Genomic DNA, 16,340 nt, shown 5'->3' with positions numbered 1-16,340 from the left:
CATTCGACAAGCCCAAACAGACTCTATCCCGGATGAATCATTGCTACCCGATAAAGCGAAACGGATCTCCGTTCGTTCAGATAGACGTTTGTGGATCATAACGCTTGAGTAGGTTTCGTTCCCTTAAAAGCGATATCTAGATCGATGCTGTGCGCTCCGTTCACTGCGCCCACTGTTGGCGCTCGCTTCGCCACAGGAGGCATTATCACAACCACGAAAACCATCATTACTGATACCGATCCTACTACCAATCCTATGTACTACCAATACTACCCACTACCAATATAGGGCGTTCGGCTGCGGCCTTCGGCAGGCGACGACGCGCCGATCTGCGGCCAAGGCGACGTTCGTTCTTTCGAGACGTCCATTCTCGGGTAGCCAGCCGGGAGCTTCCGAGCAGGCTGTAGTGGATGCGGCTCGTGCACCGTAGGGCACGTCCTGGTGACAGTGTCTGCTTCGTTTGGCCGGCGCTTGGTACACTTCGGCGCTACCTGGATGTTGCGCAGCACCCGACGAATGCAACGCAAACGATAGCAGTCTGGCGTAGACGATGCTGGGGCTCGTGCTGCTTTCAGCCCGATAACCGAGGCCAAGTGCCGCGCAATGCACAACGTCACTGCACCAGAGGCGGACAGGATAACGAAACGCGTTCTAGGTTCACTGGATGGCACGCTCACGAACTCGAGGTCAAAGGCAGCGTCTGGCAGCGTCGTTTACCGTCTGTGGGGGTATTCGCCAGCAGGGACGCTTCGCGTTGGCGGCAGTACCTGGAAACGTTGGGCGCTGCACTGGTCGGGACGTTATCTGCGCCTTGCTACGCTTCAGGAAGCACAGTGGCGCGCGAGAGTCTTCAAGTTGTGCACGGCAACGCGCTCGTCACACGCGACCTGGCAGCCGCCGTATTCGCTCTGATCGGCTCGTACGCGTGGCTGAAAATATGGGACTGGCTCGCTACAAACGGATACATTGAGTCAACACTCTCTCGTAAGATCGTTCACATCACCAGTGTGCCTCTCTTCATGCTGTCGTGGCCACTCTTTGCCGAGAATCACGTCGCAGCTGGCGCGGTTCCCGCGGGGGTCTCCCTCCAGTCGTGGTCGACGTTTCTGAGCATGGCTGCGAGGAGCTCGCAGGGCATTGCAGCCATGGTGCCTGCGATTCTCTCGGTGAGGCTTCTGTTGGCAGGTCTGGGTCTAAGTCAAGACACGCTGGTGAATGCGTTGGCGCGACAGAAGGCAGCAATGCAGAAATGGATCCGAGAGCATGCCGATGAGGACGGCGCCTCGGAGCAATCCATGACCGCAAATGCATCGATGGTGGTTCAAGGAGATCGAAGTGAAGCGCTCAAAGGACCGCTTTACTACTGCCTAGCGACAACGGTATGTACGTTTCTCTTCTGGCGCGGCCCGTCACCGGTAGGGATCCTGGCCCTGATCCAAATGTGTGTCGGGGACGGGATGGCGGATCTCATTGGGCGTCGATGGCGAACACCGAAATGGCCACTACCACGGGGTGGTGGCTCGCAGAAAACCATCGGCGGCACCACGGTGTTCATTGTCAGCGCGTTTCTAGTATCGTGTCTGTACATCGCGATTTTCCACGCGTGGGGATACGTCGACATCGGGATCGCTGCTGCGGCAGCGCGCATTGCAATGCTTACTGTGTGCTGTGCTGTGGTGGAACTTGTCGCGCCTGGTGATGATAATATAACGGTACCGCTTTCAGCATGCCTTATCGGGTCCTTGCTGTTTCCTGGAAATTGAGCGGATGACATGCGCGACGGATGGACAGGATACGATTCCTAGGCTTGCTTGCACGTTCCGAGATGCCAGCTGCAGCGAATGGAATGCGCCGCAAATCGCAAAGCGCTGCCCCAGAGGCACCGATTCTTCCGCGAGCGGCCGCAGCGAAACCGCTCAAGGTCGAGACGAAAGTTTGCACGCAGCGAATCCATTTTTTCGTGGTGAAGCGCTTAGGACATGAATACGCTCCGCAGAGGCGAATGGGCTGGAAGCAGTTGCACCACTCGGTCCATGCCTAGGTTTTCAAGTTACCGAAGACGCCTCGTTCGGTATCGTCATTGGCGTCATCTTGGTCATGGAGAGTTGCAGCGAAACCGCAACGCGCAGAGTACGTCGCATGTTGCGGTTGCAGCTATCAACGCCAAGGCTGCTGCTGCTGCTGCTGCTGCTGCTGCTGCTAAGCTTGAGGCAATACTTCGACACAGGTTGCTTTTCTGAGCTCCGAACGGATGATGCGGCACGATGCACGTGACTAGAAACGGATATATGATGCTTGCAGGAGAATCCGAGCGCAACTCCTGGGCCCCGCGAACCCAGAAGAGACGAAACCCGTGCGTCATCGAGTACACGTAACATTGCTGTACATGCACCAGCGCTCGTGCTGCAATCGCGTTCGTTTCCGCGTTTGCATTGCGAAGCGTTCGTCCACGTTGCCGACAACCTAGCCCCGGTGACGCATGCCCTGTATAAAGCGGCGAACAAGCCGTTTGCGTTGATCGCTTTTGCATGATCGCGCCTTTGCAGCGCATCATGCGGCGCGAGCACATCGATCTGCGACTTGTCTACGAACCGCAATAATGGCCCTGTTACGGGGCGACGCCTCTGCTGGAAACGCCGCCTCAATCCACGCATGATACCCGCACTCTTGGGCGTAAACAACGCGATCTAGTAGGACAAGTGCTTCGAGCAGGGGCGCCAACCTGCCACACAAGGTCCAAAACACGAAACATCGATGTCGATGCAGCGGCGTATCGTATTTCGCCGCAATCTCCTGCACCAATTCTGGATCAAAAGGCAGTTGCAGGCACTCTAGGCCGTCTCTCGCATAGGCCGCGAAATCGTTGAACTGGTCAATACGCTTACCCATTCGACGTAGAAGCGCCCAGCGCGGGTCCCGCTCGGCTTCGAGGAGCATCTGCGCGCGCCGCCTGAGCTCCGCATCCCCCGCGGTAGCCAGGCTGCTCAGCACCACTTGTAGCATCGCTCGATAGTGATGCTGCCGAAGGATTTTCTGCGCATGCATCGCATTCGGATTGCGCAGTGCCGTTGCATCCGTGCTAGCCAGATACAAAGAACTCCGATTCATCAGCGCATCGCCACCATAGGCCAGCGCGCTGAACGTAAACCCCTCCAGCTGCGAAAGCCAACGAGAGAGCGGAAACTCCACACAAGCTGCTTCATCCGGCACCAACTCCGCGACTGCATCCCGACACCGGAGCTTATGATAACAGCAACCAATACAGATCACTGCTTCAGGCTGGAGTGTGCACCGCTCCGAGTCAAGCGTGCGCAACGCATACGCAGATAACGCACCGCATCCGTGCAGCGCCAGGATCACGCTGCGATGCGTGACATTGTCACAAAGTTCGCGTGCAAGACACGCATGCCGCGCAATATCCGCCGCACACTCGATACGTGCGTGTCGAACGGCGCAGCGCGCTGCCTCGACCTGCTGAGGCGCACGCGCCCAACGGCGGCGGAACAGCGCGCACAAACGCGGATCCTGTTCGATGCCGAGGATGTCGAGGCAGTGGCGTCCTCGCTGCGCCCCAAGTGCAACGCTCAGGGTCTGGGAAACAAGACCACGTCCGCAACCTACCTCCACGAGCTGCAGATGCTCCTCGTTGTGATCCGCGAAACATACCAGCTGGTCCAGAAGCTGTCCCATGCGGGGCGCGAGTTTCCGAACTTGTAGCGCTTTTCTTCGAGGTAGGCGCTGGTAAGCAAGTTCCAGCGTTGTTTTGAGATCGTCCTTCTGTTCTAAAAACGTCGTAGACTCGGGCGTGTGGACGAAAGGTACTAGCAGTGCGTCCGCCAGCGCAGCGCCCTCTTGCTGCAACACAGCGCTGGTACTGTCCGAGATCTGCTCACGAAAGTGGGCTGGAATCAGCGTCCATATCCGATCGTCTTCGTACAGGCTCGCAGAGCGGCAGGTGTGCACGATTCGAAGGGTTTCTAGCTCCGTGAGGACGCGCTGCAGCACCTGCTGCCACATCGGCGTCTCGGGTAGCTGCATCGAGTTCGGAGCGAATCCAGCGAGCCGGCCAGGCACACACGTCCTCTGGTGCTGTGTTTGCTGTCCCGTGTTGCAGGGACAGTGCCCAGCGGTGCTGGTGAGCCCAGGCTTGCGCGTCACCGCCGGGGCGTAGAGACAACTGCGCCCAGAGACGGAACAACAAGAATGCAGTCAGTGGCGAACGTTGCCGCAGGACTACGGTTTCCGCTAGGCAAGCATCGAGACCCCCCGAGCAAGTAAGAAGGCAGGCAGACGAAGCGAAACACTACGAGGCCATAGCGCAAACTTGTGTACGCGTGCGAGGGTATTACGTTTGACCTGGAGCGCACGGGATCGCAGCGTTCGATCCTAGGTCGGCTACGGCCTATAACCCGTTTCAGCAGGAGTGTGTTGGAACAGGAACACTTCGTTTACTCGGGGGGTACACGCAAAACTTTGCGTCTGTTCCGGTTGCGATCAACGCCGGCGTTTGCGAGCTTATTCTGCGACTGGTTTATTGTCCTCCCAGCTATATCTAGCTTTGCAAACGCCGGTCTCTCATGTCTGTCCAACTCCATCGTAAGCAGTCGGTGGTTTCTGGAGGCAGGGGAACGGGACGCAAATTTTAGGTTGCACGCGAATGTTCGGTACTTGGACCGGTACCAATTCATTCCCAAGTCGGCACCGTATGCTATCCATCAGTGGATAATGAGCGGCCAGGGCGCACGTGGTCGTCCACGATACCCAGACTCTCGCTGCAAACACCACAGAGGCCTCGTGGCGACCATAACCGTAACGCCCGAGAACCTCCTCACTGCATACTAAGCTACCGGACGCTCTGGCTCTGGCACTCGCTGGAACCAGGTTCGGGAACCATAGCCCTGTACAACGCTGTGGCCTTGACTTGTTTACATGCGCAAATGCGTTTCCACACAGCGTCATGGCGGCATCCTGGTCGACGATAGGCGTAGCGGCTAAGTCAGCAGCCTGCCACCACATAGACGCAGGTTGGCGCCTTCGAATGCCCAGTATCCGACCATCAGGAGCATTCTGACTCCATGCATAGATAATGCCTGCTACTGCGCGTCGTCTATATCGAAGAGGTAGAGTCGGTTGCTTCGCAGGGAGCATTGTGTAGCGGCTCATGTGCTGCGCAAGAGCATCCTGCCCAGACCTGGTTCGATTCCTGCACTAGGCGTCAATAACCGATCTGCAACTGCACAGTGCTTGTTTACCTGGTTCTCTTTGGGGATTTGAATGGAGCAGCCCTTTCGTATTGAATGCTCTCGCGTTGTATGCAGTGATCTATCGACCGCGTTCCTCGTAAATCGTGAGCGATATGCTCCGGGCGGTAGCGAAACCTGCACGTACTTGTTCTTGGCTTCGAATGAACGCTTTGGAAGCGGCCCTCTATACGTTCCACAGAAAGAGGGCCGCCAACGAGTATCGAGCCGTGCGCAAACTCCCAGATTCATCAGTAACAACGTTCGTGGCGCTGGACGCCTTTCTCAGAGGTTCCTCATTGCTGCTTGAATCATGTCTCTTGCGAGATTCTCCAGAAAGCCGCCCTTGTCCCGAGACCATCGCCTCGCATGCAGAGCCGTCAACAGGTGCCTGCGCTTCATCCGTGATGCCTCTGAAGTCGCTGGACGAATGTCAGCGTATCAAGCGCTGCAACCGTGGCTACGCGATTCAGCACGGGCCGGTACTGCGCGCTCACCTTGGTTCGTATGCGGCCGAGCGTCGCACGCAAGGATGAAGCTTGGAGTCGTCATCCGAGTTAAATCGTCCTCGACGATCATTCCATTTTCTGTTCCAACAGCAGCCACAAGCACCAAAAACGAAAAACGAAAGTTTGCTTTCCTTCAAACCTGACAACACCGCCGTTCCTACTCCGCGCTCGAGAATGTAACGCGCTTCAAGTTACAGGCGCCTCTACGCATTGAGAAGCTTCGCTGCTGTCTGATCTGTATTCGGTAGAGCGTGCTCCAGCGCACGCCGCCGACATTAGTCAGAAAGCAGCGCGGATCAAGGCGGGAAGCCCTATCCAACTACACACTGTAATCCATAGTATACAGGTATCCCAGCTGCTGCACGTTCTGCCAGTCAGCGTCGCGCTGTGAGTAGCGCGCACTGTCACAGAGCGAGCATCGCTCCGGAAACAGACACCACCGGTCTGCCCATTCGTCCCAGAAAAGCAGCCACTCGCCCTTTGCTAACCCCACAAGAACACAGCTACCTGATGCGTCACAACTCGCCAACACTACGGACAATCAAACGAGTGAACTTGTTCTCGGTTTCACCGAGTAACGGCGTCTCGGTTGCGTAACGAGTGCAGTAGTGTTGGGCGCTCGCCCGCAGCGCTCAGCGCACCGTGCAAGCAGCGCATCTGCAGTGAGGCCCCTAATTTTCCAAACAACCCCTGAAACCTTTTGTCCCACGCCCCTGACTCTTCTTATTTGTGGACAGCGAAGCCACAGAGCACACGAAGACCCTCTCGATAGCAAGTTTTGGATACCAGCGAACTGGACGCCTGTCAGGTTGGCCTCGGGCGCGCCGCAGCCGCCTGCCGTCGCTGGAACGCAACGTGCGCCCGTGGGCTTTTCCAGCGCTGCTGGGCAGCTGGTGGCGGCTCATCGTGTAGAGACGGGGGGAGCGCTCCAGTCATGCTAGGTTGTTTGCGAGGCTTCGCGAGCAAGCATGCTACACGTTCAGGGCGAGTACTTCGCCTCGACACACTGGGAAACGCGGGAGCTCGGCACACAGGAGGCGCCTCGGCGCTCGAAGAACGGACCTCGGCATCCTGTGCTCCATCGCGCGGGCTCTACACCGCCTGCTTTCCAGGAGCTGTGGCGATGACGACGGCAACTTGTGTTCGTTGGGCTAATGATCACAGGCGACTGATACATAGCAAGCGCTGGCCAAGAAATCCCGTGCGACGATCCGTCTCGAACCGTTTCGATCGCGCTGCGGCAGCGCTCGACTTGCTACCTGCGGCAGAAGTAGGTTCCGCTGCTGAAAAGCTTTTAGAGCGCGTGCTGTCGGAAGTGCCTACCGCTGTTGCTGCAACGCAAGTGGCGGTAGCGGCCCAGTCGACACCACAAGTCGCCGTGGAGGTACCGGCCGCGCAGCGCAAGCCGACACCCGTGGCAACAGGCACGCGAAACGACCCGGCGACAGCGTTACTGTCGAGTGCCCTGACACCGGGACCCCCGAAAGGCTACGTCTATCGCACGCGTCCAGTACCGGTTCCGTTTTCAGAGCGAAGGCGCTCGGAGACGCTGGCTCGTTTGCCGACAACGCTCGAGGCGGCAGAGCGACAGGCGGCGCGGGAGTTGGAACGGTTGTGGCGCAACGCTCCCCCCGAGCTGATCGCCTCCGACAGGCAGTGGAAGCTGCTACTGCCTCCGCACAACAGCTTTGCCCTCACGCCAGCGTCGAATGCACGTTTGCCGAATGTGAGTGTGCCGACCCTCGCGCACGACCTCTCCCGAGTGGTCGAAGACGGGGGCGTTCATCCGCTGCTGTGCCCAGAGACCCAGCGCTACAACTTTGATCCCTACCTGCGACTTATTCGACAGCCGGCGGAAATCGCCTGGGAGAACATCCCACCCTATGTACCTGCTTCGCGTGATGATGCACTTCGCGAGGTGGCGCGCCTCGAAGGTGCCTCGTACCTCGCCTCAACGTCCTCGATCACGGGCGTGCTGACGGCGCTCTATCACTTGGTGAGCAGCTTTCGGGGGACCACTTTAGAGGGTCTCAGCGAATTCTTCCAGCGGCAGCCTCGACATTTTACCAGGCATGCCCACAAACCGGTGAGCGTTCTTCTCCAACCGCTCGACGGTATGATCGCGATTGACGCATGCAAAGGCATCGTGAACCGCGAAAGCATCCTCATGGATCTGGGACATTCGATGGAGCGCATGCTGACCATGGAACCCGGTGCATTCTGTCGCAAGTTTCTGCGTCCCCAGGCCCAGCTTTTGACGGACGAAGCGATCTCGCCGATGCCGGACCAGGCTTTCAACTACAGCCGCTGCGGGGACTTTGTCCTGCGAGCGCAGATTGATTGCCGACACCCGCGCACCGATGAGCCGTTTGACTTGAAAACGCGAGCCGCTGCACCGATTCGCTGGGATCTCGACAACTACCGGGACTACTTGGAGTACCGTATCACGCACTTGCGTGGACCGATGTACTCTTATGAGCGAGAATTTTACGATATGATTCGCTCGGTATTCATCAAGTACTGTTTCCAGCTTCGCGTAGGCCGCATGGTTGGTGCGTTTGTGACCTACCACAACACGCGGGAATGTTTCGGGTTTGAGTTCGTACCGCTTTCCGAAATGGAACAGTATGTGTTTGGGAACACGCACTGGGCACGAGAAGCATTCAGCGCTGTCATGGGGCTCTTTCAGCAGATTTTGGCGCACACAGCTGCCCACTGGCACGATGCTCTACAGCGTGATCACGACTCCCTGAAACTGACCATTGATCCGGGACGCCAACGCGGGCGCGCTCGTGTCTACGTCCAGCGGCTGCGGTGTCATGACGGAGGCACACCAGATCCCCTGGATGCGATGTCGCTCGTTCAGAGTGGTCTATCCGCAACCGACATGGGCGCAGTGGAGCTCGCAGAGCGGCTCTTTGGTAGCGGCGCTTCGACAACTGAGGCCTCCTCACCGACGAAAGGGCTACTCGTCGAGGAGGACCTTGCCTGCTTTGATATGTTTCTGCTTCCGTTCGTGAATGAACAGAGCGTTACAGGTGAAGCTGTGCAGGTGGATCAGGGGGACAAATACCAGGCGCTGTTCGCGTTCACTCCTTTCCAAAGACCACCGTGTTTGGCAAGTTACCTCACATCGCTGCGTCGAAGCTACGGAATTGATGAGATGCCTCGGTTTCGTGTCTGTGACTAGGGCGCTCTCTGGATACACCCGAGCCATGCGCAGGCGTACGGACGAGGTTCTGGAACCCCGGATGTGCCACAGTGCAGCTGCTTCACAGGACACGGGGTATCCTGATCGACTCGCGAGCGGTATGCAGTTGGGCGGTCGCAGCACAGCTTGCTTTGAGTCTTGTTTGTCCTTGGCTAAATCAAGGGTGAATAGCGTTGTTCAGGGATGGATAAGCAGTCGCTTTTGGAACTCGCGTTTCAAAAGAATGCGCACATCCTGTTGATCCTTGGCTAAATCAAGGGTGAATAGCGTTGTTCAGGGATGGATAAGCAGTCGCTTTTGAAACTCGCGTTTCAAACGAGCTGCATTCAACCAGGGTGACGAGCTCTCATAGCTGTCTGGGAGTGTCGCAGCGGGTTTCGCTGCGGACGCGCGCGGCATATGCACACTTCACGCCGCCTATGGAGCAGTTTCTAGAATGCCTGCTGGACAGCACGCTGATCGGCATGCTCGACGTGAACAAGCAGCACTTACGCACAGCGCCCAGAGTGCTGCATCAGGAGTCGCGGTCACTGGGGCCTCGTCTGACGAGCACCCGTCACGCCACTCAGCTCCGTTGTGGAACGCATACTGCATCGGCGAGTTCCCCATGGGTGCGCATTTCCGTAAACAGCTTCCTGTCATGCAGCGCTGCACGGAGGACGCCTCCGAACGAGGTGCACGTCATTCTAGTCAGCCGAAAGTCGAAGGAGCTTGCATTCGTCTCTGTCGCACAACTTGTACGATGGCTTGCGCTGTCCGCTGAAGACTAGGTGCCCGCTACGCCAATGACTGGATGAAGCCTCGAGTCTCTGGGAGGAAACAACGGAACTGCTGTACTGGAATGCAAACGTATTCGCGAAAGTGACGAGGTTTCCACCACCTCGCCAATCGTTAGCGTTTGCATAAGCAGGCGCGTCTCGTGTGGAAGCTTCGCCTCAACCGCCAGTGAGAAACCGCTGGCGCCCTGGTACGCTGCTCAGCGTGGACGTAACCCGAAGCTCCGCCAACGTTCAGCACGACGCCCTTGCATACAGCTTTAGCAGCGATTGCTTTAATGAAATCTAACGTAATATGACGCTCAAGCTGGCTTCTCGGCTTTAGTGCTTGGCGTTGCTCCAGGTATCGTGCGTATAACGGAACGTCTCGTTGGAGCGAAGCTCGCAAATGTTTTCGAAAAAAATTGATGCTGTGCTCTTGTGGGCACTCGAGCTCGTGTTTTTCGCTCGTGCCTTTGCTTGCGCTTTTGCTTGTGCTGTCTGCTGCACTTGAGACTGTGTTTTTGCGCGTGCCGGTACCTGTGTCCTGGCTACTGCTGTGCTTGTGCCTTTGCGTACTCGCAAGCCGCACGCTGGCAGCAACGCTCGCACGCCATGCGACCACAAGTACAGGTTCCAGTTCTTTTCGATACAAGGCTTACAACGACTCGATGGCCTTCTGTACGCTCTGCTCTCGCAGTTGCAAGTGCACTCATCGCCCTGCAACAGGTGAATTGGGTGCCAGCTCTGGATAAACAAGCCTTGGTGCCGGTAGCGCAGCAGCTGGGCACTGGCTCTTCAGCGGAGGCCCCAGACGCGTCAGGGACTCAGCTAATCAAGCGCTTCACTGATCAGCTCTATGCGTTTGCGATGGAAAAGTGGCGTATCCTGCGAGACCGAAACCGACCTGCGTCAGCGGGGTGCATCACGTCCACCCGCACGCTCGGGCAGCGCTGCGAGGCACTGGGGCGCGGGTGCCTCACCGTTCTCATCCTCAAGTACCTGGAAAGGCGCCTTGATCAAGACATATACCTGCTCCCGGGTTCACTCACTGGCCTCGTACTGCTTGTTGGGCTGCTTGGTGTGGTGGAACACGCGTGGTCGGCACGAGCACTCGTTGGGCTCGAGCGCTTCGTGAAGCCAGCGCTGGCCTTTCTGGCTGAATGGATGCCGCTGTTCTTTGCACCTCCGTTAGTCGCGTTGCCCGCTCGTCTGTATACGGGAGGCGCTTCCAAGCGAGAGCTCCTAGCCCTAGCAGGTGTCATCGTTTCGGGTTTCCTTGCGGGCTTGTGGACGACTGCCGCGGTCACGCGTTCGCTGATGCGATGGCAGTCCAGAGAGCGGGCATCTACACCGCTTGCCGAGAACCGTGCTTCGGATCTCGCACCAGAGACGAGCTGCTCTTCCCGGGAGCGTGCTGGTGCCTTCGCAGACCCCGTGCTTTTCGGACTGAGTTCGTTGTTGGCGATCCTCTGTATCGCCCCAGCGCAGTACTGGCGAGATCGGCTGCTCCTTGCCGTCGTCACCGCGTTAAGCTATCGACTGGGTACTCGCGCCGTGCCCAAGCCGTGGCAACGAGTTCTGCACCCGGTGCTTACTTGTGCAGGTCTCACTGCTGTGGTCGCCAGTGGACTCGAGCTCTCCGAGTCTGTTAATGCGGACGCCAGCTGGTACAAGCGACTAGAACGCTATCCGTTCATTGCGGGGAATTGGTTTATGCAGCTATTAGGTCCCTCGCTCATCGCCCTCTCATTCCGTCTGTATCGCGCACGTGCGCTCCTCAGTCGCCAATGGTTACCGCTCGTCGGCGGGTCCGCGTTTTCAGCCATCTTCTCACTCGTCTGGACGGCAGTTGCGAGTCGGATCCTGGGCTTAAGGACACCAGCGCTGCGAGCTGCCCTCTTTCCACGTTCGATTACGATGCCACTAGCGATCGCATCGTCCAAGCGCTTGCAGGCGGATACGAGCATTACCGTAGCGAGCGTACTCATTTCCGGCATCCTCGGTGCTAGTCTGGGCTCCATGATCCTGAGGCCTGGACCCGAGATGCCCGCGCTCGCTCGCGGTGTTGCACTGGGGAGCGTCTCGCACGGCCTGGGAACCGCGGCTCTGACCTCCTCCGGTGATAGCACAGCCGCGTCTGCCGCGGTCATTGCCTTGGGCCTGGTCGGAACCCTGACCACACTATTGCTTTCGAGTCCACTGATGGCCAGTTTTCGCCCTTCGGGTCAATAGGCGCGGCTGCGAGTGCGGGGTCATCCATTGGCCGGCCTGAGCTGGTGCTCCTGGCGATGCCCTGTGGTGCAGCGCGCTATCCATGGCACCGGAGGTTTGCACGAGAGCCCTACGCTGCGGTAACTGTGGTAAAGCAGGGCTATCGTACGAACAGGTGCAGCGTTCTGTGCGTTGCGTTCACGTGTTTGCTGGCCAAGGAAGAGCCAGGGCCCTTCACAGGTGACATCCTCTCTGGTGCTCGTGTTGCGCTTTGCAGTCAGTGGAATTGCTTTGAAGCGTCCACGATACCGATGCGTCGGCCTGGGGCGCAGCCTGCTGTGCTCTTGTCACGCTTTGCAGTAAAAGGAGTTGCTCTCCTGATTCCATAGCATCCGCGGGTACGTTTCACATCGGCAAGGTTGCCGCTTTTTGTTGGTTCCCGAATGCGAGCTCCAGAGGCGTTTCTCGACCTATGGAGCCGGTCGCTGTCAGACGCAACGACGAGGTCATGTACGCACTGACTTGTTCGCAGATGCTCCTGGCGCCAGAGGCTCCTTCGCAAGCGCTGCTGCTGCTGCTGCTGCACGCGTACCACGGAAAACTCCACCGCTGATGGCCGGGTTCCTCTCGCCAGAGACAACCGCTTGCAACCCAGAAAGCTTGCACCGGTGACCTGCGAGGTGGCTTTCACTTATGACAGCGTCCGCATGCGAGCCACGCAAGTTGCGCAGGCGCTCCAGCGCCTATCCGGTGTTCGCTCCAGCATGGCGCTTGATGAAGGCCACCCATCAAAACCAGCTGCCTGCCAACGAACGTTTCACCACGCACGCTCGCAGACGCCTGTACTATACATCGGACACGAGTGTTATTCGCTGCTGTGCGCAGACCCGATGAATACCGTATGTTTGCGTATCCCGTTGTCTTTGCAACGCGACGCAGGGAACAGGTGCGCTCAGCGCCAGTGCATAAACTCGATATGCACGTCTCGCGTTCGCCTAGGGCGTAGCTTCCGTCGAGTAACTCATAAAAAAAGGGTGACGCAGGAGCTCGCTGGGGCGCCATCGCTTCAACGGATCTATTGTTAGACAACATCGAATCAGATGAAGCAAGCAAGCATGCTCTGGTCTGAAGATGGAGTGCAGCTCCGGCATGCGGGCGACACGACGAATGCTCTTCTGCCGTGCAAGGCTGTTTGCGCTCTGCTCGTCGATGCCCTCTGGCCAGTTTAGGCGGCCATCCCGGAAGAGTTTCAGTGCTTCTCGGCGCCGTTGACTGCCCATAGAGGTGCTGCTGGGGCTCGGTCGCGGTGGTGGCACAATCACCTCGCCATTCTCGTGCTGGAGAAGTTTCTGCATGAGTTGGAGATGCTCCAGATCGTCGTGGCTCTGAAACAGCGTTTGGCCAGTGTAGCACTCTACCAGCAACGCACCAAACGACCAGATATCGCAGGCGAATGACCAGCCGGTGCCCAGAATGATCTCCGGCGCTCGATAGTGCCGCGTCGAAACAATAGCGTGCCGAACGCTGACCTTATCGAGTCTGCTAGCGGAACCAAAATCTATCAGACGCACCTGCACATGTTCGGTTATTTGCCGGTTCGGATAGTAACTGCTCGGAACGATGAGCACGTTCTCTGGTTTGATATCCGTATGCACGATTTGGTTGTGCTCGTGCAAGAAGGTGATGGCCTCCAAGAGTTGCCGAGCTACCGCACGTAAAATGGGTACCGGTAACGGACGAAAGTGATTGCGCATCAGGACGTCAAAGAGGGACGGTCCCAAATGCTCGAATACGAGGCAGACGTGCGCATTCCCCTGTTGGCTTACGTGCGTGAAATAGGATAGCATGCGAACGCAGTGGAAGCGACTTGTGGGATCCTTCCGCCCCAGTTCAAGGAGGATATCGATTTCCATCCTTGCCGCCTCTGCGTACTTGCGCACAGCTCGAATCACTTTCACAGCAACGAGTTGCTCTGTAACTCGATCCCAGCACGATACGACCTTGCCGAATGTGCCGCTTCCGAGCGGCGCTAGAATTTGGTAGCGGCCGTTCGGAAAGTCAGCGGTTGGTCCGAGGCCTTCCCCGACACTATACTGTACATGACCGTTTGGATCATCGGGCTGGAGCGCAAGTCCCAGATCTGGTGGCAGTCGCGGTGCGACAACCTGCGCAGCGATCATCATGAGCGGTGATGGTGGTGGATTCTCCAGCGCAGACTCCCGTTGCCGCTCGAAGGAACTCGTTGACACCGATACACACTCATCAGCTGCCGTTCGCGTCTCTGCGCTCAGCACCGTCTGGGCATCTGGGGCACGCGGTGTAGCGGCTCTCCACGAGGGCAACGACTCGTGTGCGTCCATTGAGCTCAAGGCTCGCAAGCGTTGTGCTTCGGTCACTGCGACCGCGGGCGCTGCCTGGGCAAGCGCCTGTGACGCGATCCCATGGTGACCATGCATACCGGAGGCATGTTGTGCACCTGCGGACACATCACTTGGAAACTGCATCCGGCCTGAGGAGGCATCTGAGAAAACGCCGCGACGGCTTCGTGCGAAGCCCTGCTGCTGTGCTTGTCTCGACGTGTTCGTGCGTTCTGGTTGAGCAAAGGCAGCTGCTCGCCGCTGCATAGTGTCGAGAGGCGCAGGCTCAACGGCGGTCGCGTTCGGGTTGGCCTGTTCCCGCAGATTCGCTTGCAGTTGCAGTTGTGCTGGTGACCCTATGGGGAGCGCGTGCGTTCGCGGTCCTCGCAGCTGCAACGCGCTCGTGTCGGGGCGTTCCACGAGCTCCATTTGCTCGGCAAGGTTTCGCGGTCGGCCGTTACTGGGAACACGATGCAGATACCCCTCTGTGGAGTGTGCTCGCTGCATAGAGACAGGGGTATCTTCGGTTCCGTGGTCACCCCGGCCTTGCGAACCGGCCGATCCCCCAGAACCCGAACGACTGCAGCCTGTTGCGTCATTGCTGATAGACGAGGAGCCCGTACCGCCAGCACCGGAGCCCGACCCTGAGTCCGCGCCCGAACCTTGTCCCGAGTTCGCACCAGAGCCCTGTCCAGAGCCGGACCCAACCCCTGAGCCAGACGCTGTCGCAGTCAGCTGGTTAACGCTGCCTTCACCACTGCTGTACACCGTCAACGAGGAGCCGGTAAACGTGGCCTCTGCAGCTAAAGAGTTCGCTTCTCGCGAGCGGGCCCTCGTGTAATAACGCGTCTGTTGTCCGGTGCCGGGTCCATACGAGGCGCCGGCGTTTGCGCCTTTCAGCGCCGTCCGTCGCACTCTCGAACCGGAGTCTCTGCTCTCGGCACGACTAGATACAGCACCTGTCGTCCGCGGGCTGCGAGTAATTCGCTCTGTCTCGTTCCACATTTGGGTAGTGACGTCGTCTGCAGTCGCCTTGTGCTGCCCCGGCGGCTTGTCGACGTCGTCGTCAGCGCGCAGCCGTCGCATGGTGTAGGCTCCGGCTTGCCGCGTAGCCTCCGTTCACGGGAGAAGGTTTCCCCGCGCTTGTAGCGTGAAACGGCTCGCGTAACGCGTGCTACTATTCAGTCAGTGGACTACTTGTTCAAAGCAGACTTCAATATGCTGAATGTTCGAAGCAAAGTGCCACACGTCCGTCAAATAGCACGAAGAAGGCAACGTTAAACGTCCTGGCAGCCTGGATTAGGGCTTCCGATCCTGCGTCGCGCGCTCGCCACGAAAATGCCCTCGAGCGCCGCGTCGACTGCAGGCGTACGCTCTGTGGCTGCTGGCGCTGCTGGCGCTGCTGCTGCTGCTGCTCGGCGACGACGCCGACGCGCTCATACTGCCGCAGTGTGAAGCGATGTGGCACTCGATCTCCAAAGTACATATCTGGATATGAGCGGAATAAATGGACAGCATATCGCGAGCGCTGCTGGCGATCGTTTGATCATGTACAAAAGGGACATCCGAGGGATGCAATGTTCCTCTGGGTGCCGTGCGCGGGACTCCGAGGCGGCGCGGGCATCGACACGGGCCACCGCTATCGGTCCCGGGCAGGTCGCGAGCGATAAAGCAAGCTTTCGAGCGCTTCGGGGTGGCGCTCGGAGAACGCTTCGTTCTGGTGGACATAGGGAAACATCCCGACCGCATGAAAGTGTTATCGCTGCACAAGACGCTCCGATGTTATATGAAAAGAAGATGAACATTGGCAGCGAGGTGCGGCTCGAAAGTACGGCCTGTGCGTGAAACGCGCAGAAGACACAAGCAACCAGCGAAATTGGAATTCTGGTGCTTCAGTCCACATACTGTGACTGCTGACAGTCGAGCTGGAGAAGCACAAGTTACCTAGCTGGCTCAAGCTGGGGATACGAGCGGGAAAAAAAGGAACCAGTCGCAGAAATAGCCCACAGAGGCTGGTTTCGTTGATGACAGCGTGCAGGGACGGAATCTTTGGA

At 58.2% G+C, this 16,340-nt stretch overlaps 5 protein-coding genes and 2 non-coding genes across 7 annotated transcripts, besides 1 other annotated feature; 4 read left to right on the top strand and 3 right to left on the bottom strand.

The window, feature by feature from the left end:
- Positions 1-410: 410 nt before the first annotated feature.
- CYME_CMR252C (hypothetical protein, conserved) lies at positions 411-1,763 on the top strand (the record flags this gene model as incomplete). Its single annotated transcript, XM_005538454.1, has 1 exon — positions 411-1,763. The coding sequence occupies one exon, from the start codon at positions 411-413 to the stop codon at positions 1,761-1,763; it is 1,353 nt and encodes a 450-aa protein (XP_005538511.1).
- A 787-nt stretch (positions 1,764-2,550) lies between these two features.
- Positions 2,551-4,038, bottom strand: CYME_CMR251C (hypothetical protein, conserved; the record flags this gene model as incomplete). Its single annotated transcript, XM_005538453.1, has 1 exon — positions 2,551-4,038. The coding sequence occupies one exon, from the start codon at positions 4,036-4,038 to the stop codon at positions 2,551-2,553; it is 1,488 nt and encodes a 495-aa protein (XP_005538510.1).
- A 359-nt stretch (positions 4,039-4,397) lies between these two features.
- CYME_CMR250T lies at positions 4,398-5,803 on the top strand. The gene has a single exon (XR_002461623.1). It is a non-coding gene; the product is annotated as a hypothetical transcript (transcript).
- Positions 4,443-6,540, bottom strand: CYME_CMR249T. Its single transcript, XR_002461622.1, has one exon. It is a non-coding gene; the product is annotated as a hypothetical transcript (transcript).
- Positions 6,541-6,683: 143 nt separating this feature from the next.
- On the top strand, positions 6,684-8,939 carry CYME_CMR248C (probable mitochondrial mRNA processing protein PET127; the record flags this gene model as incomplete). Its single annotated transcript, XM_005538452.1, has 1 exon — positions 6,684-8,939. The coding sequence occupies one exon, from the start codon at positions 6,684-6,686 to the stop codon at positions 8,937-8,939; it is 2,256 nt and encodes a 751-aa protein (XP_005538509.1).
- Positions 8,235-10,271: a sequence feature (possible transcribed region).
- Positions 10,272-10,330: 59 nt separating this feature from the next.
- On the top strand, positions 10,331-11,950 carry CYME_CMR246C (hypothetical protein, conserved; the record flags this gene model as incomplete). Its single annotated transcript, XM_005538451.1, has 1 exon — positions 10,331-11,950. One exon carries the CDS (start codon positions 10,331-10,333, stop codon positions 11,948-11,950), a length of 1,620 nt encoding a protein of 539 aa, XP_005538508.1.
- A 974-nt stretch (positions 11,951-12,924) lies between these two features.
- Positions 12,925-15,372, bottom strand: CYME_CMR245C (LAMMER-like dual specificity kinase; the record flags this gene model as incomplete). Its single annotated transcript, XM_005538450.1, has 1 exon — positions 12,925-15,372. One exon carries the CDS (start codon positions 15,370-15,372, stop codon positions 12,925-12,927), a length of 2,448 nt encoding a protein of 815 aa, XP_005538507.1.
- Positions 15,373-16,340: the final 968 nt, after the last annotated feature.

The sequence above is a fragment of the Cyanidioschyzon merolae genome, chromosome 18 (assembly GCF_000091205.1).
Source record: "Cyanidioschyzon merolae strain 10D DNA, chromosome 18, complete genome".
In the NCBI taxonomy this organism is placed as follows: domain Eukaryota; phylum Rhodophyta; class Bangiophyceae; order Cyanidiales; family Cyanidiaceae; genus Cyanidioschyzon; species Cyanidioschyzon merolae.
This window is presented reverse-complemented; position numbering and strand designations above follow the sequence as displayed.